This window comes from Ranitomeya variabilis, chromosome 7 (assembly GCF_051348905.1).
Source record: "Ranitomeya variabilis isolate aRanVar5 chromosome 7, aRanVar5.hap1, whole genome shotgun sequence".
NCBI lineage: Eukaryota > Metazoa > Chordata > Amphibia > Anura > Dendrobatidae > Ranitomeya > Ranitomeya variabilis.
Genome location: NC_135238.1, coordinates 150,671,134 through 150,690,220, shown reverse-complemented (window position 1 = coordinate 150,690,220; position 19,087 = coordinate 150,671,134). Strand labels below are relative to the sequence as shown.

At 40.3% G+C, this 19,087-nt stretch overlaps 1 protein-coding gene across 3 annotated transcripts in view; it reads left to right on the top strand.

The window, feature by feature from the left end:
• HYCC2 (hyccin PI4KA lipid kinase complex subunit 2) overlaps positions 1-19,087 on the top strand; it is a 99,945-nt gene that overhangs the window by 41,651 nt on the left and 39,207 nt on the right. For all 3 annotated transcript variants that reach the window (XM_077272039.1, XM_077272041.1, XM_077272040.1), the window contains 9 exons: positions 3,988-4,065; positions 7,334-7,435; positions 9,958-10,137; positions 12,090-12,170; positions 12,724-12,839; positions 12,922-13,017; positions 13,939-14,055; positions 15,350-15,437; positions 16,364-16,523. In XM_077272039.1, the coding sequence (XP_077128154.1) occupies positions 4,015-4,065; positions 7,334-7,435; positions 9,958-10,137; positions 12,090-12,170; positions 12,724-12,839; positions 12,922-13,017; positions 13,939-14,055; positions 15,350-15,437; positions 16,364-16,523 (991 nt within the window). In that variant the 5' untranslated portion in view covers positions 3,988-4,014. The remainder of the gene's footprint in view (positions 1-3,987; positions 4,066-7,333; positions 7,436-9,957; positions 10,138-12,089; positions 12,171-12,723; positions 12,840-12,921; positions 13,018-13,938; positions 14,056-15,349; positions 15,438-16,363; positions 16,524-19,087) is intronic.

Below are 19,087 nucleotides of genomic sequence, written 5' to 3'. Positions count from 1 at the left end.
GTGTGGTCTGCATTGTGCTGAATCATTAGGAGCCTCTGGCAGAGAGTGAGGATGCATGGATCACTCAGTGCCTCAGTCCATCTCTGATAAAACCTTCACATCCATTTGTCCAGTAGCAGTAATTTATAGAAGTGGCTGAAAGATGAGGCAGCCAGAAAGCTAAACCGAGGAACAAGGTTCTTCCCTGCTTGGCAAATAAAGAGAAAACACTGTATACCCCTATTGAAAAGCAGCCATGATGGGCAAAAACACAGCAATCTACACAAATGGGGGTTAGCAGCTCTTCTGAGTACCTCTGTCCAGGTACCATCATAACCGTGCTACCTGTCAATGGCACGACAGGGAAGGCCTGACCTGACTCAGTGCAGGGGCATTGGATGTATACTAGTAATATGCGATCAGTCTGAAAGGGGTTGCCTATTAGGCTACTTTCACACATCAGGTTTTTTGTTTCAGGCGCAATCTGGCAATTTTTTAAAAAACGGATCCTTTTTTTTTTTTTATGCCGGATCCGTTTTTTTCCCATAGAGTTGTATTAGCGCCGGATTGTGCCTGATGGCCAGAAGTTTCATCCGTTTTTTTCCGGATCTGTCCAAATAGTCGTTTCCAGCGGACGGAGAAAACGTCCACTGCAGCATTTTTTTGTCCGGCAGGAAAAAAACGCACACTGACGGAATCGGCCAAAAACACATGAAACGGAGGTGTGAAACACTGAATCCGGCGCCCGGATACTGTTTTCAAAGCATTTTCCATAGAAATCATGCAGATATTCTGTTCTGGGTCCTCTCCCTCTCCCTCTCCCTCTGCCTCTGCCTCTCATTTTGATTTTTGCAATTTTACCCATTATGGGACTTGAGAATGGCCAGCTTAATATTAATGACTGTTTTTAGTAGGTATTCTCTGGCTCTATATGTGTCTGCACCATTGTTTCTTCTTCTAAAAGTGTAGACCATGCGACATTGCTGGACGACCGGACGTAACAGGCACCTTCATTGCCTGACTGACCTTAAATCAGGGTTCATCATTTGGCCAAGATAAAATAAACTCACATGCGGCTTTATTTTATTCTCATATGAGTGAATCTACTACAAAGAATGTAAGTCCGCAAGGACAGGGTCCTCTCCCCTCTGTACCAGTCTGTCATTGTAAATTTGTTTACTGTAAATTATATCTATAATTCTGTATGTAACCCCTTTTCTCACGTACAGCACCATGGAATTAATGGTGCTATATAAATAAATAATAATAATAATAATAATAATAATAATAATAATAATACAGAGCCTATGGTGGCTGGTGTCGCGGTGGCAGTCTACAAAAAAAATAATCATGACTATCACACATCATTCTGACCTGTGTGTGTTTTTCGGGGTCAGGAGTGAAGGAGGCCTAAACGATAAAACGTCAGTGTTCAGAGCCCCAGAATAGCAGGGATGTGAGGAGCACGCATTGCTGCACATTATCAGTCACAGAGCTGTAGTTTTTCCATTTCCGACCTGGATGTTAAAGATTATTTTCGGGGTGTTTGGTTTTGGACCTGTCCATCTATCCCTTAGGCCCATTGAAAATGAGCTGATCACTGCCCTAATCCAGTGCTTGAGAAAGATCTTTTGGATCGAAACGTTGCCACAGGAGGTGGAATAAAATGTGATTTTTTTTTTCACCAATGTTTGAGTCTATTCTACTACTTGGTATGGACTTTTTTCCAGGATGAACTCCATGGTTGTGACGTGCGTCTTAAATAGTGTCCTGTAGGACCCTGGCTATATGAGGTGCGGTTTAACTTATCATTTTTGATGCACTAATCCAGCCGTCTGCTTCTTTTGCAGTGATGAAGCGAATGACACTTTTTTTTTTTTTGTGTACTTCCAGCTAATACTTTGGGGTCCAAGTTGGAAATTTACTGCTATTTTTACTTTGATATGACCTGGTGAAAATTAAGTAATTGCTTAAAAATTAAAACAACTGTTACTCGTTATGACGCTTAGAAATAAGTGACTCTGTAATGGATCTTCCGGCATCCATTTGCTTCCTCCTTCTCCTGGATGGACCGTTCACACTGGGGTCATGGGTAAAATCTGTGCTCAGTGAAAACACATTTTCCCATTGCTGGTATCAGAGATGATAGTTGGTGTTTTTCAGAGTCTATGGGAGAGGAGCTAGAGGAACCCAGACATTCTGCTGCAGGTTTCCCGAAAAACCTCAGTGACAGTTCTCCATAGAAGCTTGTGAGCACCAACAGCCATCTCCTCTCTCTGTAATGGGACAATCTGTACCTGTGAATTGACAATTTTGAGAATGAAAGGAGGAGAAAGAAGCCGATTTTGTCTTATTTTAAGATATAATTTTATATATTCACATTTTTATTTATGGAGAGAGAAAATATAGAACTATAATTACTACTTAGTAAGTTGTGTCTCCACTTTACTACATTGCTGCACAACTATTCCCTGAACCTGCACCTTGACTGTACCAGCCATATAGCAGTATCTGGGGTAGAAGTAATGGAATAATCTCGTTATGGGGTAACCAATGGAGACTGGAGCATTTTCTCCTCTGCTTTCTTGGCTGTTCGGCCATGTTTACTAGCGTTTCACAAATCATTGCTCATTGTGTATTTGGATCTTTGCACGCTTCTTTGGCCTTTGCATCTAGTTCTTGTCCTTCTTCTTTTTCCATCCGGGAAGATCTCCTTTCAGTCGGTCTCATGTATATTTAACATGTTGTGCTGCATCTTTCTTTTTCGGAGACTCTTCTCCTGTGCCAAGGGTAAACGGTTTAACCCCGTATATTCATACTCTTTAATGTCACGCACGTCACCGGTGGACAGATGTGCCTTTCACCAACTAGGATTATAAAAAGCAAAGCGAGCGCGCTGTCAGTATATAGGTCATTAACAAGTCCAAAGTGTTTCAGAACTGTTAGGGTAAAAATAGGAACATGTGAAAGCATGAGACAAGCCGAGCATTCAGTCGTGGATATGCAAATCCTGTCCGTTTCCTGAAAAACCACTTCACCAAACTGAACACCAAACTGAAGGAAGTGGGGGAAGAGAACGTGCAGGTGTCTGGGGTCCAGTTCACCCAATGTTATACTGTTTTTTTATTTTTTTTGTCCTTCGATTCATTTTTATACACTTAGGGATGAGATCTGATTCCTTGTCATAACCCGGCTGTCCTTTACCTGTTTATTTGTATATCCTGGCAGAGGGGCTTGCAGGCGCTGAGGTCCCACCAGCCCTCTTTTGCTATGCCCCTAATTACATTGGTTGATATGACCAATATCTTGCATTTATTTATAGGTTTGTTTACAAATAAGTGTCCAATATTTGTTTTTCTCCTTAAAGTAAGGCTTTGTCTAAATACAACCTTCCCTACATAGTGGAAGCCAAGACATTGTTGGATCCAAGATGTGAAGGACGCACTAGAGCCCATTGGTTTAATGAGATCTATCAGGGTCAGTTGAGGTTTTGGGATTTTGATTCCTAAGAATAATGATGCACGCTTTACCATTGAATTGATGGAAACGTTAACAGATACCCAAGATGAAAGTGTTGATGCCTCGTAGAAATGCTAAATTGAGGGGAGATGGTTGCCTAATAGAGATGAGTGAATCGATTGTCCAGTGGCCATGTCTGTATTCTGCGGTCACTGGGTGGGAGCCCTGCGGACCACCTCCGATGTGCCATGCCCCTTCTGATTAGCAGGCCTGGCTCATTATCATTGTGTAATGTGATGAACGCATGACGTCAGTCCGATCCTACTAGTCGGAGGAGACCTGAGGATGCGGACAGGAGGCCGTTCACAGGGCTCTTGTCAGTGGCCATGAAATACTGACAAAAGTCTGCTGGGACAGGGTCCTGTGCATCAATTTGCTCATCTATTATTTCTAATGTACTTTTCTTTCTGAATACATCATATATGTTAGATAGGTTTTTAATGTTCTGGACAAGTGTTCGGGATAAACAACTGTTTCTCTCTTTGTTAGTAAGAGAGCAGTGGACGGGGTAAGAAGATGCTGGGATCTGAACGCGGAGTAGTGGAAGAATGGCTCTCGGAATACAAGGTGATGTCATTATCGGGAAGCTCTGCTGGATTCTGTATATGTTAGCTCTGCTTCCGATATCTTCTCCCTTCTAGATTTGTATAGTTTGTTTTAAAAATTTCTGAAAACCCTAATTTGTAAGGTAAAGGCTGTAATGAAGACAAAGAGGCCATTAAATCCCGATGAGCTTAAAGCATCACCTCCAAAAAAAGCATGCTGCTAGTGCTTTAAAAAAAGAATACTTGGCAACACTAAAGGCTATCCAGTCTAAGAAGCAAAGTCTGCAGCCACCGCCAGCCGAATCGTGACACTGTGCACAGTCATGATTACCCTGTATTCCCCATGTGGGTGGGTGGGTGGTCTAATCGCCACGTGACTGCAAAATTATATAATTAAAAGTATACAAATTCATACATGTGGTCATGAGATCGCCCATCCTCACTGAGAATACAGGGATGTTGTGGCAGTGTGTGCAAGACACACTGTTATGATTGTGCAGGCTACAGCCACGCAGAGTGACTGCAGACTTTAATTTTTAGACTGGACAAGAACTTTAAATTCTTAAGATGGTGTTGCGGTAATATTTTAATCATGTAGGAGACCACCATAAAGGGGTAGTTGCATAATTGAGGTTAAATAGTTATTTACATAGAATGTAACGGTTTTTAGTTTGGAGAATTTTTAAACCGAAGCTCAGGTATATGTAGCTATTGTTACACACTTGTTACAGTGCCCCCTGAGGTTCTCATGATTCCTTCTCAGAACCCCACCTAATGTGTCCAGAGCTACAGAGAAGACCCTGCTTATAGGTCGCTGACACCAGAGGATGCAGGCAGTGACTGTGCTACTGAGACCACCAGGACTGGACACATCAAAAAAACAGCAGGGGGGCGCTATAATAAGCTTCTAACAATAATATTAAGACTCTGGAACAATCACATTTTTTTAACAATTGTTGTTGGAAAGCATACCGTATGTTTTGCAGGATGGAAGAAATGTAATATTTAATTCTACCAAGCAGGATAGGTGATAACTTGATCTTACTGGAATATTCCTTTTTAATTATGGGACAATCCCTTCATCTAAGTATTAGTGAGTAAAGGTCTAACAACTTGTGACTTGTGTTCTCAGGCATATTTTCTGGTGGAAATTTGCATTTATTTGTTATGCTTCCTTACATAGCGCCATGATCTTCTGCAGCAGTTTACAGATATCATCACTGTCCCCATTGGGGCTCACAGTCCAGATTCCCTATCAGTATGTCTTTAGAGTGTTGGAGTAATCTGGAGTACCCAGAGGAAACCCACACAAACTCCTTGCAGATGTTGCCCTTGGTGGGATTTGAACGCAGGACCGCAGCGCTGCAAAGCAACAGTGCTAACCACTGAGCCACCATGCTGCTTTTGCATCAGTTTATTGATGCAGAATCTAATTTTTTTGCAAATTTTTCAACCTTGACATATAACCCACCAGAAACTGGTAAAAATAACACATACAATTTAAACAACCTTTTATTCAAAAGTGAGTTATATCGGCATGCTTTGAGATGACCTATTACACCCTTAAACTCAGGTTATTATGATGGGTAAACAATGAAAAATGAAATAGGAGGTAAAGAAGTACATGATGGGCTTACAATGGTGACAAACATGATACAAAGAGAATGAGAACAAGTAGGATGTTCAAAGACAATGGACGTACTGAACATACGGTGAATCTGACAACCATGTAAAAGGGAATAGTCCTGTACCCAGCCGGCGTCCTGTAGGGTGATGATGACCAAACCATCACTGAGTAGGAGCGCTACAAGTAGAAGGCCTCATTCACATGTTTGTAAAAAATATATTTATATATACAATTAGTGCTTGTGTTATATATTAGAATTTGATCTATGTGTCCGTTTTTACCAGACGTGATTTTCACGGATGAATAAAGAAATAAATTACAAAGTTTCTCCTATACTTACGATGTTAAACATGGACAGAATACGGGTGCCAAAGGGATATTCCCATCTCTAAGATCCTATCCCAATATTTAGTAGCTATGTATCCATGGTTACGACCACTCATAGTGACAGTTACCAGATAGTGGTCGTAACCATGGATACCTAAGCTACTTCAATGCCCTGCACATGGGGAAAAGCGACATAGCAAATCAGAAGAACATTTCTAATTGGAGGTTTTCGCTATTATTACATGTACTACATATAGGATCTTGTAAATCAGAATACACTCTTACTATAAAAGTTAACAGATTGGCTGGCTAGATAAGTTCCAATGAATGTAACCAGAATTACAAATACGTGCTTATGCTCCTACTTCTTTAGCGTATTATTCACAATATACCAGGACTCCTCTGTAATGTCTTTTAAAGGGAACCCGACGGCGGATACACCCCAATCCATCCACGGGCAGCACGCTCCCGACACTGGCTGTATGATCTCAGCAGGGTATGTTTGACTCTGCCCCTGCGATTGAGTCAGCCATTCCTGGCAGAGATTCAGCCAGTGTCTGACACTATCCTCCCCATCAGGCGGCATGTATCAGCTGTCAGATTCCCTTTAAGTGCGTGGTTTGCTGATGTTTCCACAATCTTGTGCAAATGCTTTGGGAGTTTTCTGCACAGATTCCCTGCTACACGGCAGAGAACAGTTCACCACGTGAATATGAAGCATATGACTTATTTCAGTTGAAAAAGCTGAGGATTATCCCCAGTGACTGACAATGGGACTAATCCTTATGGTTGATGCAGGGAACGAGAAAAGAAGTGTAATAAAGAGAAAAAAAAAACGCATTACTTTTGTGATAAGAAACTTTTTGTAATATATTTTATCTAGTCTTATATGACTAATTTATGGAAGAAAACCCCTGGAATGACAGGGTGCATTTACACTGCTCTCTAAACAGGCTGCCGATCACCCATATAAATAAAACGCCCATTCCTCAGGTGAAATTGCCTTTTGCGCCGCACATTATCCTGTGTAAACAGGACTGGCACTGTCGAGAACACTGGCAGTCTATGTGCGCAGATCTATACATTACAGATTGTTCAGCGCACATCATTAAACGGGCCAGTGAATGACCGCTGATCCATAAAAATGTACCGTTAAATGCCACAAGTTGGCACCTTTACTCTTCAATGTTTGGCCGTGAGTCCACCATATACCTGCTATGTATTTCATGCATTATAAACACATTTTATTGTTTAGCTTTTTTTTTTTTTTTAAAGCATGAATATGAATTTTATCAGAAATATTAAAATAAACTGAATTTCTGTTGGTCCTTAACAGGTATTACCTGAAACGCAGCTATCTGCTTATGCTGCAACTCTCCATCGCAAGAAAAGTCTAGTGTCCGCCCTGTATAAAGTCATTCAGGACCCAAACAATGAGGTAATGCCGAAGAAACCGTCATTCTCACCTTGCTTGTGCATTATATGCAGTGTAATAGTCACGGTTATATCCGTATTCTTAGACTTTTCCACTCTGTGAATAAATTGACAATTGGATGTTTTTTCTTTTGGAAATGGATTGTATCCCCTCAGCCCAACAGTGTAGAGTCGGTGATCGAGGCTGACTGTGGGAGTGGGAAGGCCCGATTGTCATCCATGTATGTACAGGAGGAGAAGGCACCATGGAGGGTTCTAGAAGTCCCGTCTGCAAGTTCTCATTTGCTTCTACTCAGTGAAGAACATTCATGTTTGCAGGCTGACCGTGGATACCGTTGTGTGATCAGTCTTGTGGCTCTTTGTACCTCTTTCTGACTCCAGCGCATCCTTTCAATGAACTGGTGCCCAGACCTGAACTCCATATTCCAGCTGGTGTTGCACTACTAGTAATATTACATCCTTGTGCCACGAGTCCATGCCTCTTTTAATACAGGACAATTGGCTATAGAAGTTGCTGATTAACATTGTGCTTTTATTTAGTTTGCTATATATTAGTACACCCAGCTTGTTCTTTACAATTGACTCTCCTGGTATTACTGCCCCTAGAATGATGGTCGCATATTACTAGTGCCTATGTCTATGAGGTTGTTGTGGTTTTGTTAGTAACTCCATCTTATCTGAAGGAACATCCCCATTTGTCCTCTGATTCACCTTGTTGTTTTTGGGTGCACTTATCTGTTGAGGAAGTGCTAGGTCCATTAATGTAACCTCTCTCAAATTAATTTACTTAGTGGGAAGATAAATGGAATGAAATGTCCTTTCGTTAATGAGTTGAGTGTCTAAAATAACCTTTCCGATGAGAATGTTCTCACATTCGCAGATCAAATGCTGACTTGATAGAAGTAGACAAGAATATTACATTGTGATTGAGCCCGTGCAGCCCTCAGCTATGGCAACTTCTGCCTGCTGGTATAGATGCCCGATGGGAGAGCGCAGGTCATTAACAAAGGCATTGAAATTACTTTGATATTTTACCAATGAAGCCAGAGAGCAGACAAGTAATTATGTTCATTACATGGCAGCATAATAATTGCCTCGACGAGCTCGCCTGTGGATGAGAACTCTGATGGAGCGGAGATAACAGGCGAGCGACATGTTTGTCATACAGTACAGATAAGCGGTGCCCTTGAGCGTTTTATAGCAATAATATAGCTCACGTGGGCGTCATTCTCTACTCTTTTTCTTAAAAAAATGTTGCCTGTCTGTTGCAGAGATCTTAACAATTAAATAATTTGGCATCTTTTGCATTAATTTTCATTATGTCCATGTAAGCATTAGCTTGGAGCTTTCACTGGGGGGGTGTACTTCTTACTTCTGTATGATATTGCTCAATCATAAACAGTCCTAACATACAGGAGAAAAAGAATACGCCCCAAAATACCTCAAAGCAGGTTTCTCAGCGTGTGAAATGTTTGATAGACAGCCCTTACCTCATGGTCTATATATGATTAGAAAGTGCTGGGAGTAAAGCACAGATGACCAACACTTTTCAGATAAGATCACGGCAGTTAGTGTGGGGGGGGGGGGGAATGGCAGCACAGCTAAGTTTAGTTGAGTCACATTACAAATCCTTCTCTCAGCTCTCCTCCTCCTCGTAGCACTGCTGTACTGCCCCCACACTGCCTGTCTGTAGATGTCGGTATAACACTTATGTTTGTTGTGCTTAGAGCAACTTCTTCTCGCTCTGCAGTGAGAGCAGAGCAGGGAGCCGTTGCATCTCACAAAGGAGTAACCTGTTTAGAGCCATTGTAGGGCGTGTTCTTCTTCTGCTTGCTCTTGCTGCCTGCTTATGATTGGACAACATCCAACAAAGGGCAGAAGTACACGCCCCAGTGAAAGCTCTGATAACGCCCACTTAGACTTAACGAAAATCAACTCATTAGGTGCTAAATATTTTGATTGCTAATATCTACTCAATAGAGAGTTGACATATTAAATATAATTATATTTCTCCTCCGCAGCCGCTGTTGCATCATGTGTTCAGTTCAACTTAAAAAGGACCTTTGATCAAATATATTTTTTAAGAAATGGTCTCAATTTTTTATTTTTTAAGATCAAAACTGTGTTCACATAACATTTTAGCATGTCATCAATGGTTCCATTGGGGTTTATTTCCAAAGCCCCATAAAATGGTCTTCGGATGTATGTGCCCACAGGGTCATTGACTATAATGATGCAGATGGAGTCAGTGTGCTTTCTCTGACATCATTTCGGCTCTCTATTTTTGTTAGAGGCTGGCAGCAAGATGTAGGCAACTATGTCTTAACAATTATGTCCGAGAGAGCACACTGTGACTCCATCTGCATCATTCTAGTCAGTGGCCCGTCGGCCATCAGCTGTGATGTATGATCACTTTTCTGGGTGAGCGTTTGGCTTAGAAATGGTACTGTTAATTGATTTGGCTTGATTTCATCTCCACTTCATTGCTTTGTAGTTACATTTAGTCCCTTTCTCTTGTTTCTGCAGCTTCTGGAGCCGATCTGCCACCAGCTATTTGAGCTGTACCGCAGCTCTGAAGTGCGGCTAAAGAGGTTCACCATGCAATTCCTCCCCGAGCTGATTTCCATCTATTGCCGACTAACTGCTAGCCGAGATAGGCAAAGCAACGGCTGCATTGAAGCTCTCCTGCTGGGCATTTACAATTTGGTAAGAACTTACATTTTGAGAATAATCTGTTTTCGCTCTTTGAGCAGTGATACTTTTCCATGAGTGTAGAATATTATTTTCAACCATCGTTTGAGTTTGTGTTTCTCCTTGGGGAATCTTCCAGCTGGTGTTGTGAGACTTGGCCAGGCAGTGCTGCTCCTCTGGAAAGGTTCTGCAAATTAGGAGGAGGGCTGACTCGTGTGTCACCTACTGAAGTTAGCAATCCTATACCCCAATGTCTGGACCAATAACCCTCCTGCCACAGCCAATTTTCATTTTTGCGCTTTCTCTGTTTTTCTTCTACTTTTTCCAAGAGGCATAGCTTTTTGCTGTTGTTAACATGGGTGAATGAGGCCTTGTTTTGTTTTTTTTGCAAGAAAAGTTGTAGTTTTGAATGACCCCATTCATTTTATCATACTATGTACTGGAAGGCAGAGGAAAAATTCAAGTGTGGTGAAATGACAAAAATGCTAATCCACCTTTTGTTTTTTTGTTGTGTTTTTACGACATTGTGTAGTAAAAATTAATTGTAAATCTAATTCTTCAGGTCGTTATGAATACCGCAATGTTAAATATATGGTCGTTTTCTTCTTGTTTTTTTTTCTGTTTGTTTTCACTATTAAAAGAATAAAAAAATAAATTTTTAAAGTAGGTTTGCCATTTTTGGAGACCCAAACTTTTTATTTTATTTTTTCTGTCAGTGGAGCTGTATGAGAGCTTGTTTTGTTTTTGCAATCTGATGTTTTTAGTGATTCCGTCTTTGAGGACAGTTTAAATTGTATCTTTTGGTGGACTTCTGCTGACTGTAAAATGGCAATTGTCATTTCCTTTTATTTATTTTAATTTCTTTTATCACATTTACAGTACAGGTGAAATCACCCATGTGATGAATCCGAACTTGTATGGATACTGAATAAGTTTATTTTTTATGTGTTATTTTTAATGGAGGAAAAGAAAGAGTGATGTAGTTTGTTGCTTTTTTAAGCTTTTTTTTTTTTATTTATTTTTTAATAGGGTATTTTTTATTAACCACGAAAAAAAGATTTTCCAGTGTTCCATAGATGTGGAAAGAACATTGAAACCATTTCGTATATGGATTTACAGAGAGAGTTATTCAGATATACGCCCCAAGCATATCCCTCCCCCTATCCTATATGGAATGCATTGTATTTTCACTGTTCTCTGTCCCCTACCCTAGATTCTGAACCATCATATTACCGTACATTTATAATACAAGGCTTTGGATTCTATATAAATAGTTATGGTACTAAATCCATCAATCGATCACTAAGTACCCGACCAGAGGGTAGTCCCGAAGTGCCCAGCCATGGACCCCATACTTTTTGATATTTACACATAGATTTTCTTTTTAGATTTATTCCTTTCTCCAATCTGATTATTGGATTCATGCTATTTTGAAATTCAATCGTTGACTAAGGCGACATTTAAATCCATCTAGAAGTCGTACCTTCTCTGGCTGGGAATAAGATTCTGGATTTACCAATCTGTACTGGATCAAAAACCGTTTCACATATAATAGAAATTATGGTCCAGTTCCCATTCTGTGCATTACCCCCAGAGGAATTCTCACTCCACATTGTCAAATACCCTGGCGGCATCCAATATTTTAACATTTTTAGGAGACTTGAACCTGATTTCTTGTTCTATATACTGCAATGCTATAGTACATAGCTAAATCACAGGAGCTGCCACATGGCTGACATGGGGGCCTACAACAGACGCTCACTCAATGGGGTTAGCAAGTCTAGTGCTGGGACAAAGAATATGTAAACCAGAGTCGTCTTTTTCCAAAGGCACCTGTCCTTAACCATTTTACAATACATTTTAGTTTCCTATCATTGACAGATGGCAGTTTTGAGCGTCACGGACGATTTAACTTCATGCACTCTATTAGTATAACTAGAAATAATAAGATCTTCTCTTATTTACAGGAAATCGCTGATAAAGATGGAAACAATAAGGTGTTGTCTTTCACTATTCCGTCATTATCCAAGCCTTCAATATATCACGAGGTAAGAGAAGGGAAGGGAAACATTATCCACATTTTTACCATACAGCAGTGCCCCTTTGCTTGATCGGACCTGACTTGGCGCCTCTGTCCCCAGCTATGGTGACCGCCCAGAGTAGCTTTAATCATGGTCCTACCCATCCCCTTACCCTCTGTTTGATATGTCTTACTCCTGAGTTGCTCCCATGCACCCTTTATAGATTCTCCTCTTGTAATTTGCATTGATCTGGAAAAACTTTACCTTCGCATTGCATTTAGTGTGTGTCTGTATGTGGCAGATTTGATTCTGCAACTTAAAATGAGTCCCATACATCTGAATGAGATTTTTTTCTGCAGTATATATGGTATTTGTGCAATCCACATTTACATGAATGGGTCTGTCACAATTTATCTTGAAGCAATTTGTTTGCTCCAGATAAATACAAGACCCCCGGAACCTGAGTGCTGCAAGACACCCGGGACCCGCCACTGTATTGTTCCTCACTGATTTTTTCATAGATGAACAAGGAAAAATCAGATTTATTTAGTCATTTCTTTCTCCCCGTTTGTGGCATTAGCCGTCATCTTTGGGGTCCATGGCTCTGACGGAGGGAGCTCTGAGCCAGCACGATCTCATCAGAGTGGTTTATAGCGATCTTCACCCCCAGAGAGAAACTTTTACTGCGCAGAACAGGTAAGTCGGGATTTTGACCATGAACTCGATTTATATTAAATGTTGTGGTGGTTGTTCATTGCAGCACTTCACTCTTTTACAGGTTTGAAGTACTAAGTTTTCTTATGTTGTGCTACAACTCTGCAATTGTGTATATGCCGCCCTCTTCCTACCAGTCGCTATGCAGGATGGGCTCCAGGTAAGGAAGACCAATGGATGGCTAGAAACTCTGCCTAATGAAACTAATATGCAAAGGGGGCAAAATTCAAGTTATTCCCCATCTGCATAGTGGGGGATAATTTGATAATTTGCTGGTTGCTGGGGGTCCGACCACTAAGACCCTCAGTGGTGCAGTGTTTGGAGCTCTGCAGCCTCATCTGATTGGAACAGAGATTTGCATGCTCAGCCTCTGCTTCATGCATCGTCTATTGGAGAGCCCAGTATAGTTCTTCGCTGTTTCTGACATCCCCATGGACAATGAGTGGAATTGAGGTCATGGATGCTCACCTCCACTCCATTCATAATAGGGCTGTAGATCCAAATCTTAGGCTCGCTGGGAGTTCCAATGGTCAGAACCCTCAGCAATTTATCCCTTTATCTTATGGACCTTTTTAAAGGGTTCATTTTCATTCTCACTGTCCCCATTGGGTCTCACAACATAAAATCTCTATAGGTATATGTTTGGAGTGTGGAAGGAAACCCACACAAACATATATTAAAAATAAAGATTTTTATTATAACAATCTAGAGTTAATGCAAATGCCACGCTAAAAACTAAAACGGCAAGCTTTGTGAAAACCCAAATTTGTCAGTCTCCAAAACTTTGGGCATTGACTGAATACACATAACCCTCTATAACACTTGCTATTACATAACTGACATGTGCATTTAAAAGCTATGAATAATACATTATTCTATAATTGAGATCACTTTGCTCCAATATATTATAAAAGTAGCACTTGCCTTTGTCTTCATTAGGAGAGGTCTCCTTGCGGTATTGATTTTGATCACTAGGTCTACAGTTGCCTCGCCCAATGCCGGATGAAATACTTTTTAGTTGATGTGAACATCTCATTAAAATTGAATGAGAAAGAAGTAATTTTTTTTCTCTTCGCTCCAGATTGTGCGTGAGTGGCTTTCCAAGGCAGCATGAAAAACGTTGGAAGGAATTGTGTGGTCGTGTAGTGTTGGATCCTGCCTTCATGGTCCAGCTGCTCACTGGTGTTTATCATGCCATGTAAGTCTTCTCTAATATCCAAAGTAGATCCTGTTTTTGAAAGGACCAATGAAGTTGGAAACTTGTAATTTTCACAAATTATGGATCTACAATTCTTGTTATTTAGAACCTATTATTGATGTCCCTTAATTGAGAAATGTAATCTTACTCATAAGTTTGGATGCGTCTTGTATAAAGACTTTTTTAGACTAGCTTTATACTTCATCAGTGGTTATATTAAAAAAAATTCAGAAACTATTAGGGACATCCGCTGGATAAGGAAACTTTACAAATGCTCATTTTTACTTTGAATATTTAGTTCCATTTTCCATATGTAAGGGCACTCCTAGTGTAATGTATAGCTGGCAGATGGCTAGAATACTGCATTTGCCCCTACAATGTGTGGACACATGTTTGATCCAACACTATAGAGGCATTTTATGGAGATGTAGTGGATATGAGCAACACTTTTGTTCTAAAAAGAATTAGAAGATCTCCAAACCCTGCTGTCAGATTATAACACAGAGAAAAACAAAGACTACTACCTTTAAAAAATCACACCACATGTATGATTTATCTAAAGAGCATCTGCAGCTCTCCTAGAGTGACTGTTGTAATAAAAACTTGTATTTCCCCAAAAATTCCAATTCTATGTCATCTGTTCTTAGAATTCTCTGTTGTGCAAGCCCCTGTTCTTCCTCCTGGAAATGAATTACCAAATTTTCCCTACATAGTGTGTCATCACTGATTGGACGGTATACCTTCCACAATGACACATTCAAGTGGTATGGCACAACTCAGAATTGTAGAATGGGGTAAAACATACAAGTGTTTGCTTTTTTTTTTTAAATAAAAGTGTTGCCCAAAGGGTGAACTTTTGCATTAACAGTCAAATGCACAGTCCGCTGTACATACAATGGCTGCATAAAGGTGCAGGGAGATTGTGCTACCATTAGGGCTGTGGAGTCTGTAAGCCAAACCTCCGACCCGACAGCACTGGTCATTACTGAGCATGTGCACAAAGTGCAGCACAGATTCATCTCACCTAAAAGCCGAGATCCTTAGATCAGGAACAGAACAGACATTTATGGGACATTTCACAACTTTCCCAAAATCTTATGAACAAAAATTCAGGACATCCTGCATTGTACTACTGTACCCAATGTATTATATATTTTGGGAGACGGTTCATTTTATACTGACTCCTACTCCACAGCCCTGGCTACCATGCTGTAGTCTTTTATATTTTCATGGTGTTCATGATTTTCACCTGGTTCTTAGAATTACTTCTGTTCTAAATATGTCTCTTGAACAGATACAACGGAGAGTGGGAACTTGGGCAGGAGGTTCTGGATGACATCATCTATCGCGCCCAGCTGGAGCTTTATTCTCAGCCCTTGCTGGTAAGTGACCCCTCTATCTACCGTCCGTTATACAATAGTTTTAAGATTGTATGGGTAAACATTTTATTTTCGGTGTACGCGCTCTTTAGGTTATGTGCTGTTTTTTCGCATTTTTTCGGCCGTTTTCCTCGGAACAAACGCTTAAACGCATACATAAGCATCCCATCATTTTTAATGAATTCTGCAATTTTTGTGCACATGATGTGTTTTTTTTCCACAAAAAAAAAAACAGCATGTTCATTAATTTTGCGGATTTTTTGCTTTTTTGCTGCCATTTAGTGCATTGGGAAGCTCTGGGAAAAAAACGTGCGGAAAAAAACGCATGTGGATTTCCTGCAGAAAAAGTCCGGTATTGTTCAGGAAAATTCTGCAGAAAATCCTGACGTGTGCACATAGCCTTAAAGACAACTTGTCAATGGGTCGAAAAAATGTCCAGTTTTAGCTCTTATGTTATTCTCTATTTTCCCCGGAGTAATCTATCTTTTTCTTTTTTTTTAAATCCGCCATACAGTTCCAGAGTTATGGGCCCTTTTAATTAGTGCTCCTTTTTATGGTCGTTACCAAAAGATGTGGCTCACAGGGTAATAATGCAGAGCAGCCTAAAGACACTCCCCAGAGGATCCTGTGAGTAGCTCCTCCCTTGGTAAAGACCTGAAAAGTTTATACTGAATATAAAGACCCAAATCTATGGATCCCTATGATGGATTAAATAAAAAAAGAAAAAAAGAAGACTCTCAGGAATGTAGTGGAAATAAATTAAGAGCAAACACTGGTCACTGTTTTTTTTTTTTGTTTTTTTTTTATGACAGATCCTCTTGTAGCAGTAGAGAAACATGAAGTGTTGAAAGTGCTCAGCTCTGTATACGGAGTAAAAAACACTGTCACATCTGTTTGTTTAGTAATGTTTTTCTATTTTTTTTTTCCAGGTTGCAAATGCAATGAAAAACTCATTGCCGTTTGATGCCCCTGACTGTTCCCAACATGGACAGAAAGTACTGAAAGTTGAAGTGACCCCAACAGTTCCTCGCATCTCTCGAACAGCTATTACCACCGCTTCAATACGAAGGCACCGTTGGAGGAGAGAAGGTAACTTCAGTAGTCTTAGTTAGCTCTGTGTTGTGTAATATCAATATTTAAAATCCTTATTGTGTGTTTATTATACAAATTACATACAGTACCTGTAATTCATAGATACATACATTGTATACTAACCAGTATGATGGGTTTGGCCTTTTTGATTTCTTGATTTTTGGAAGACTTTGCCATCCCTAGCCTGGCTATTGGATGGAGGTAAAATTAACTGCTAGCTGATTTCACATTCTTGCCAGTATAATGGCTTCTTTGCCACATCACAAGGGTAACGAAGCGAGCCAGAAAGGGCACTAAAGCTGCAAGTCATTACTCTTGCAGGAACTCTGAATGCAGGACCATCTTAAAAAAAAAAAAATAAAAAAAAAATAACCTGTGTGCAGTATTGCAGGTCCTCCTCATTCCATTGAATACCAGACACCATCATTGGACAGACATGGCACAGTTGTTCTAGAATTGTTAAAGGGAACCTGACAGCTGATACATGCTTCCCGGTCTATGGGCTGTATGTATTAGACACTGGCTGTATGATCTCAGCCAGATATGTTTGACTTTGAAATGCTTGGGCTTTAAGCTGCCAAGGACAATGGCATTCTTGGGAATGACACCACCGGAGACTAGCCGGAAGGCCGGTCCCCTGCTGCTTTATCCTGCCCGAGAATGACAGTTCTCTCCCTGTTGTGTGTTCATAGGGAGAGACCTGTGAGTCACTGGTAGCAGGCAGGAAAATGCCACTGGGGACCGGTCTTTCCGACTATTCTCCGTCCCCGACATCTTTTAAAATGTGTTTTTTCTCTGAGATGTTGGATCGTTTAGTTAAACATACCTGGCTGAAATCATGCAGCCAGTGCCAATACATGCTGCCAAAACCACAGGTCGGGTTCCCTTTAAGACTTGTATACACACTTGGTCAAAATTGTTGGTACCCCTCGTTTAATGACAGAAAACCCCACTATGGTCACAGAAATAACTTGAATCTGACAAAAGTAATAATAAATAAAAAGCTATAAAAATGAACAAATGAAAGTCAGACATTGCTTTTCAACCATGCTGCCACAGAATTAAAAAAAAATAAAATAAAACTCATGAAATAGGCCTGGACAGAAATGATGGTACCCTGAAAATAATGTGACAAAAGGGACATGTTAAATCAAGGTGTGTCCACTAACTAGCATAACAGGTGTCTACAATCTTGGAATCAGTGAGTGGGCCTGTATATAGGGCTACAGATACTCACTGTGCTGTTTGGTGACATGGTGTGTATCACACTCAACATGGACCAGGGGAAGCAAAGGAAAGAGTTGTCTCAGGAGAAAAGAAAGAAAATTATAGACAAACATGTTAAAGTTATAAGATCATCTCCAAGCAGCTTGATGTTCCTGTGACTACAGTTGCACATATTATTCAGAAATGTAAGATCCATGGGACTGTAGCCAACCTCCCTGGATGTGGCCACAGGAGGAAAATTGATGACAAATCAAAGAGACAGATAATACGAATGGTAACAAAAGAGCCCAGAAAAACTTCTAAACAGATTAAAGGTGAATTTCAAGCTCAAGGAACATCAGTGTCGGATCGCCCCATCCCACCACCCCGACTCTATCCCACCTTTGGTACCCTAAATCCACATCAACCTGTTGGAGGTACTCTAAAGACACTGGGACTTTTTTGCACATGTGGTGGTCTTGCGAAATTTTACAAACCTTTTGGAAGGGAGTATTGAAACACACAACTAAAATATGTAAATTACAACACCCTCCTTCTCTGACACTCATTTTTCTGAATTGGAGAGGAGACAAATCAAAATATAAAAATAAATCGCTACTGGCATTCCTGCTGTCGGCAGCTAAGCTCCTCATTCCAGTTCATTGGTTGACTAAAAATTACCCGAGCCTTGCAGATTGGGTTAATAAAGTGGACCAGTTATACTACATAGAAGAAATATCCGCATTCACCTATTTTTCACAAGAGAGATTTTACACAAGATGGGCTCCCTGGAAATCTTTTAGATCTAGCGATGAATACTTGGATATCATTAACAATTAAGAGTCTCTTTGGATGTTTGGATTCCTTTCCAACTCGAAGGTACATTCTTCGATATGTCCTATTACCCTCCTCGTTATTATATTATGATAAGCCGGATGTTCTCCCTTTTGAGGAGTCAACCCCAAACCCCTCTTTCCCCTGTCTTTCTTTCTCTCTTTCTTTTTCTATTCTTCTAAATTATCTGTTGAATAGATGTATTATCTGAGAGTTGCCGGTCTCGGCTTCGAGTTCGGTCATCAGGAAGATACAAGAGGTTGTAGACCGAACCTTATTAAAAGAAGTAATCGATCGTAACTTGATTTTTAATCATCAAGTCGTTTCTGATAATGTTTATTGAGATGTATTGGCCACTTGGTGAGCCTTGATTGGTGACTCGCTAGTATATCTTTATTGTTACCTGCTGTTTGTTATATGTAAAAATTTAATTAAAAAAATTTTTTTAAAACCGATCGCCCCATCCGTCGTTGTATGAGCCAAAGTGGACTTCATGGGAGACGACCAAGGAGGACACCATT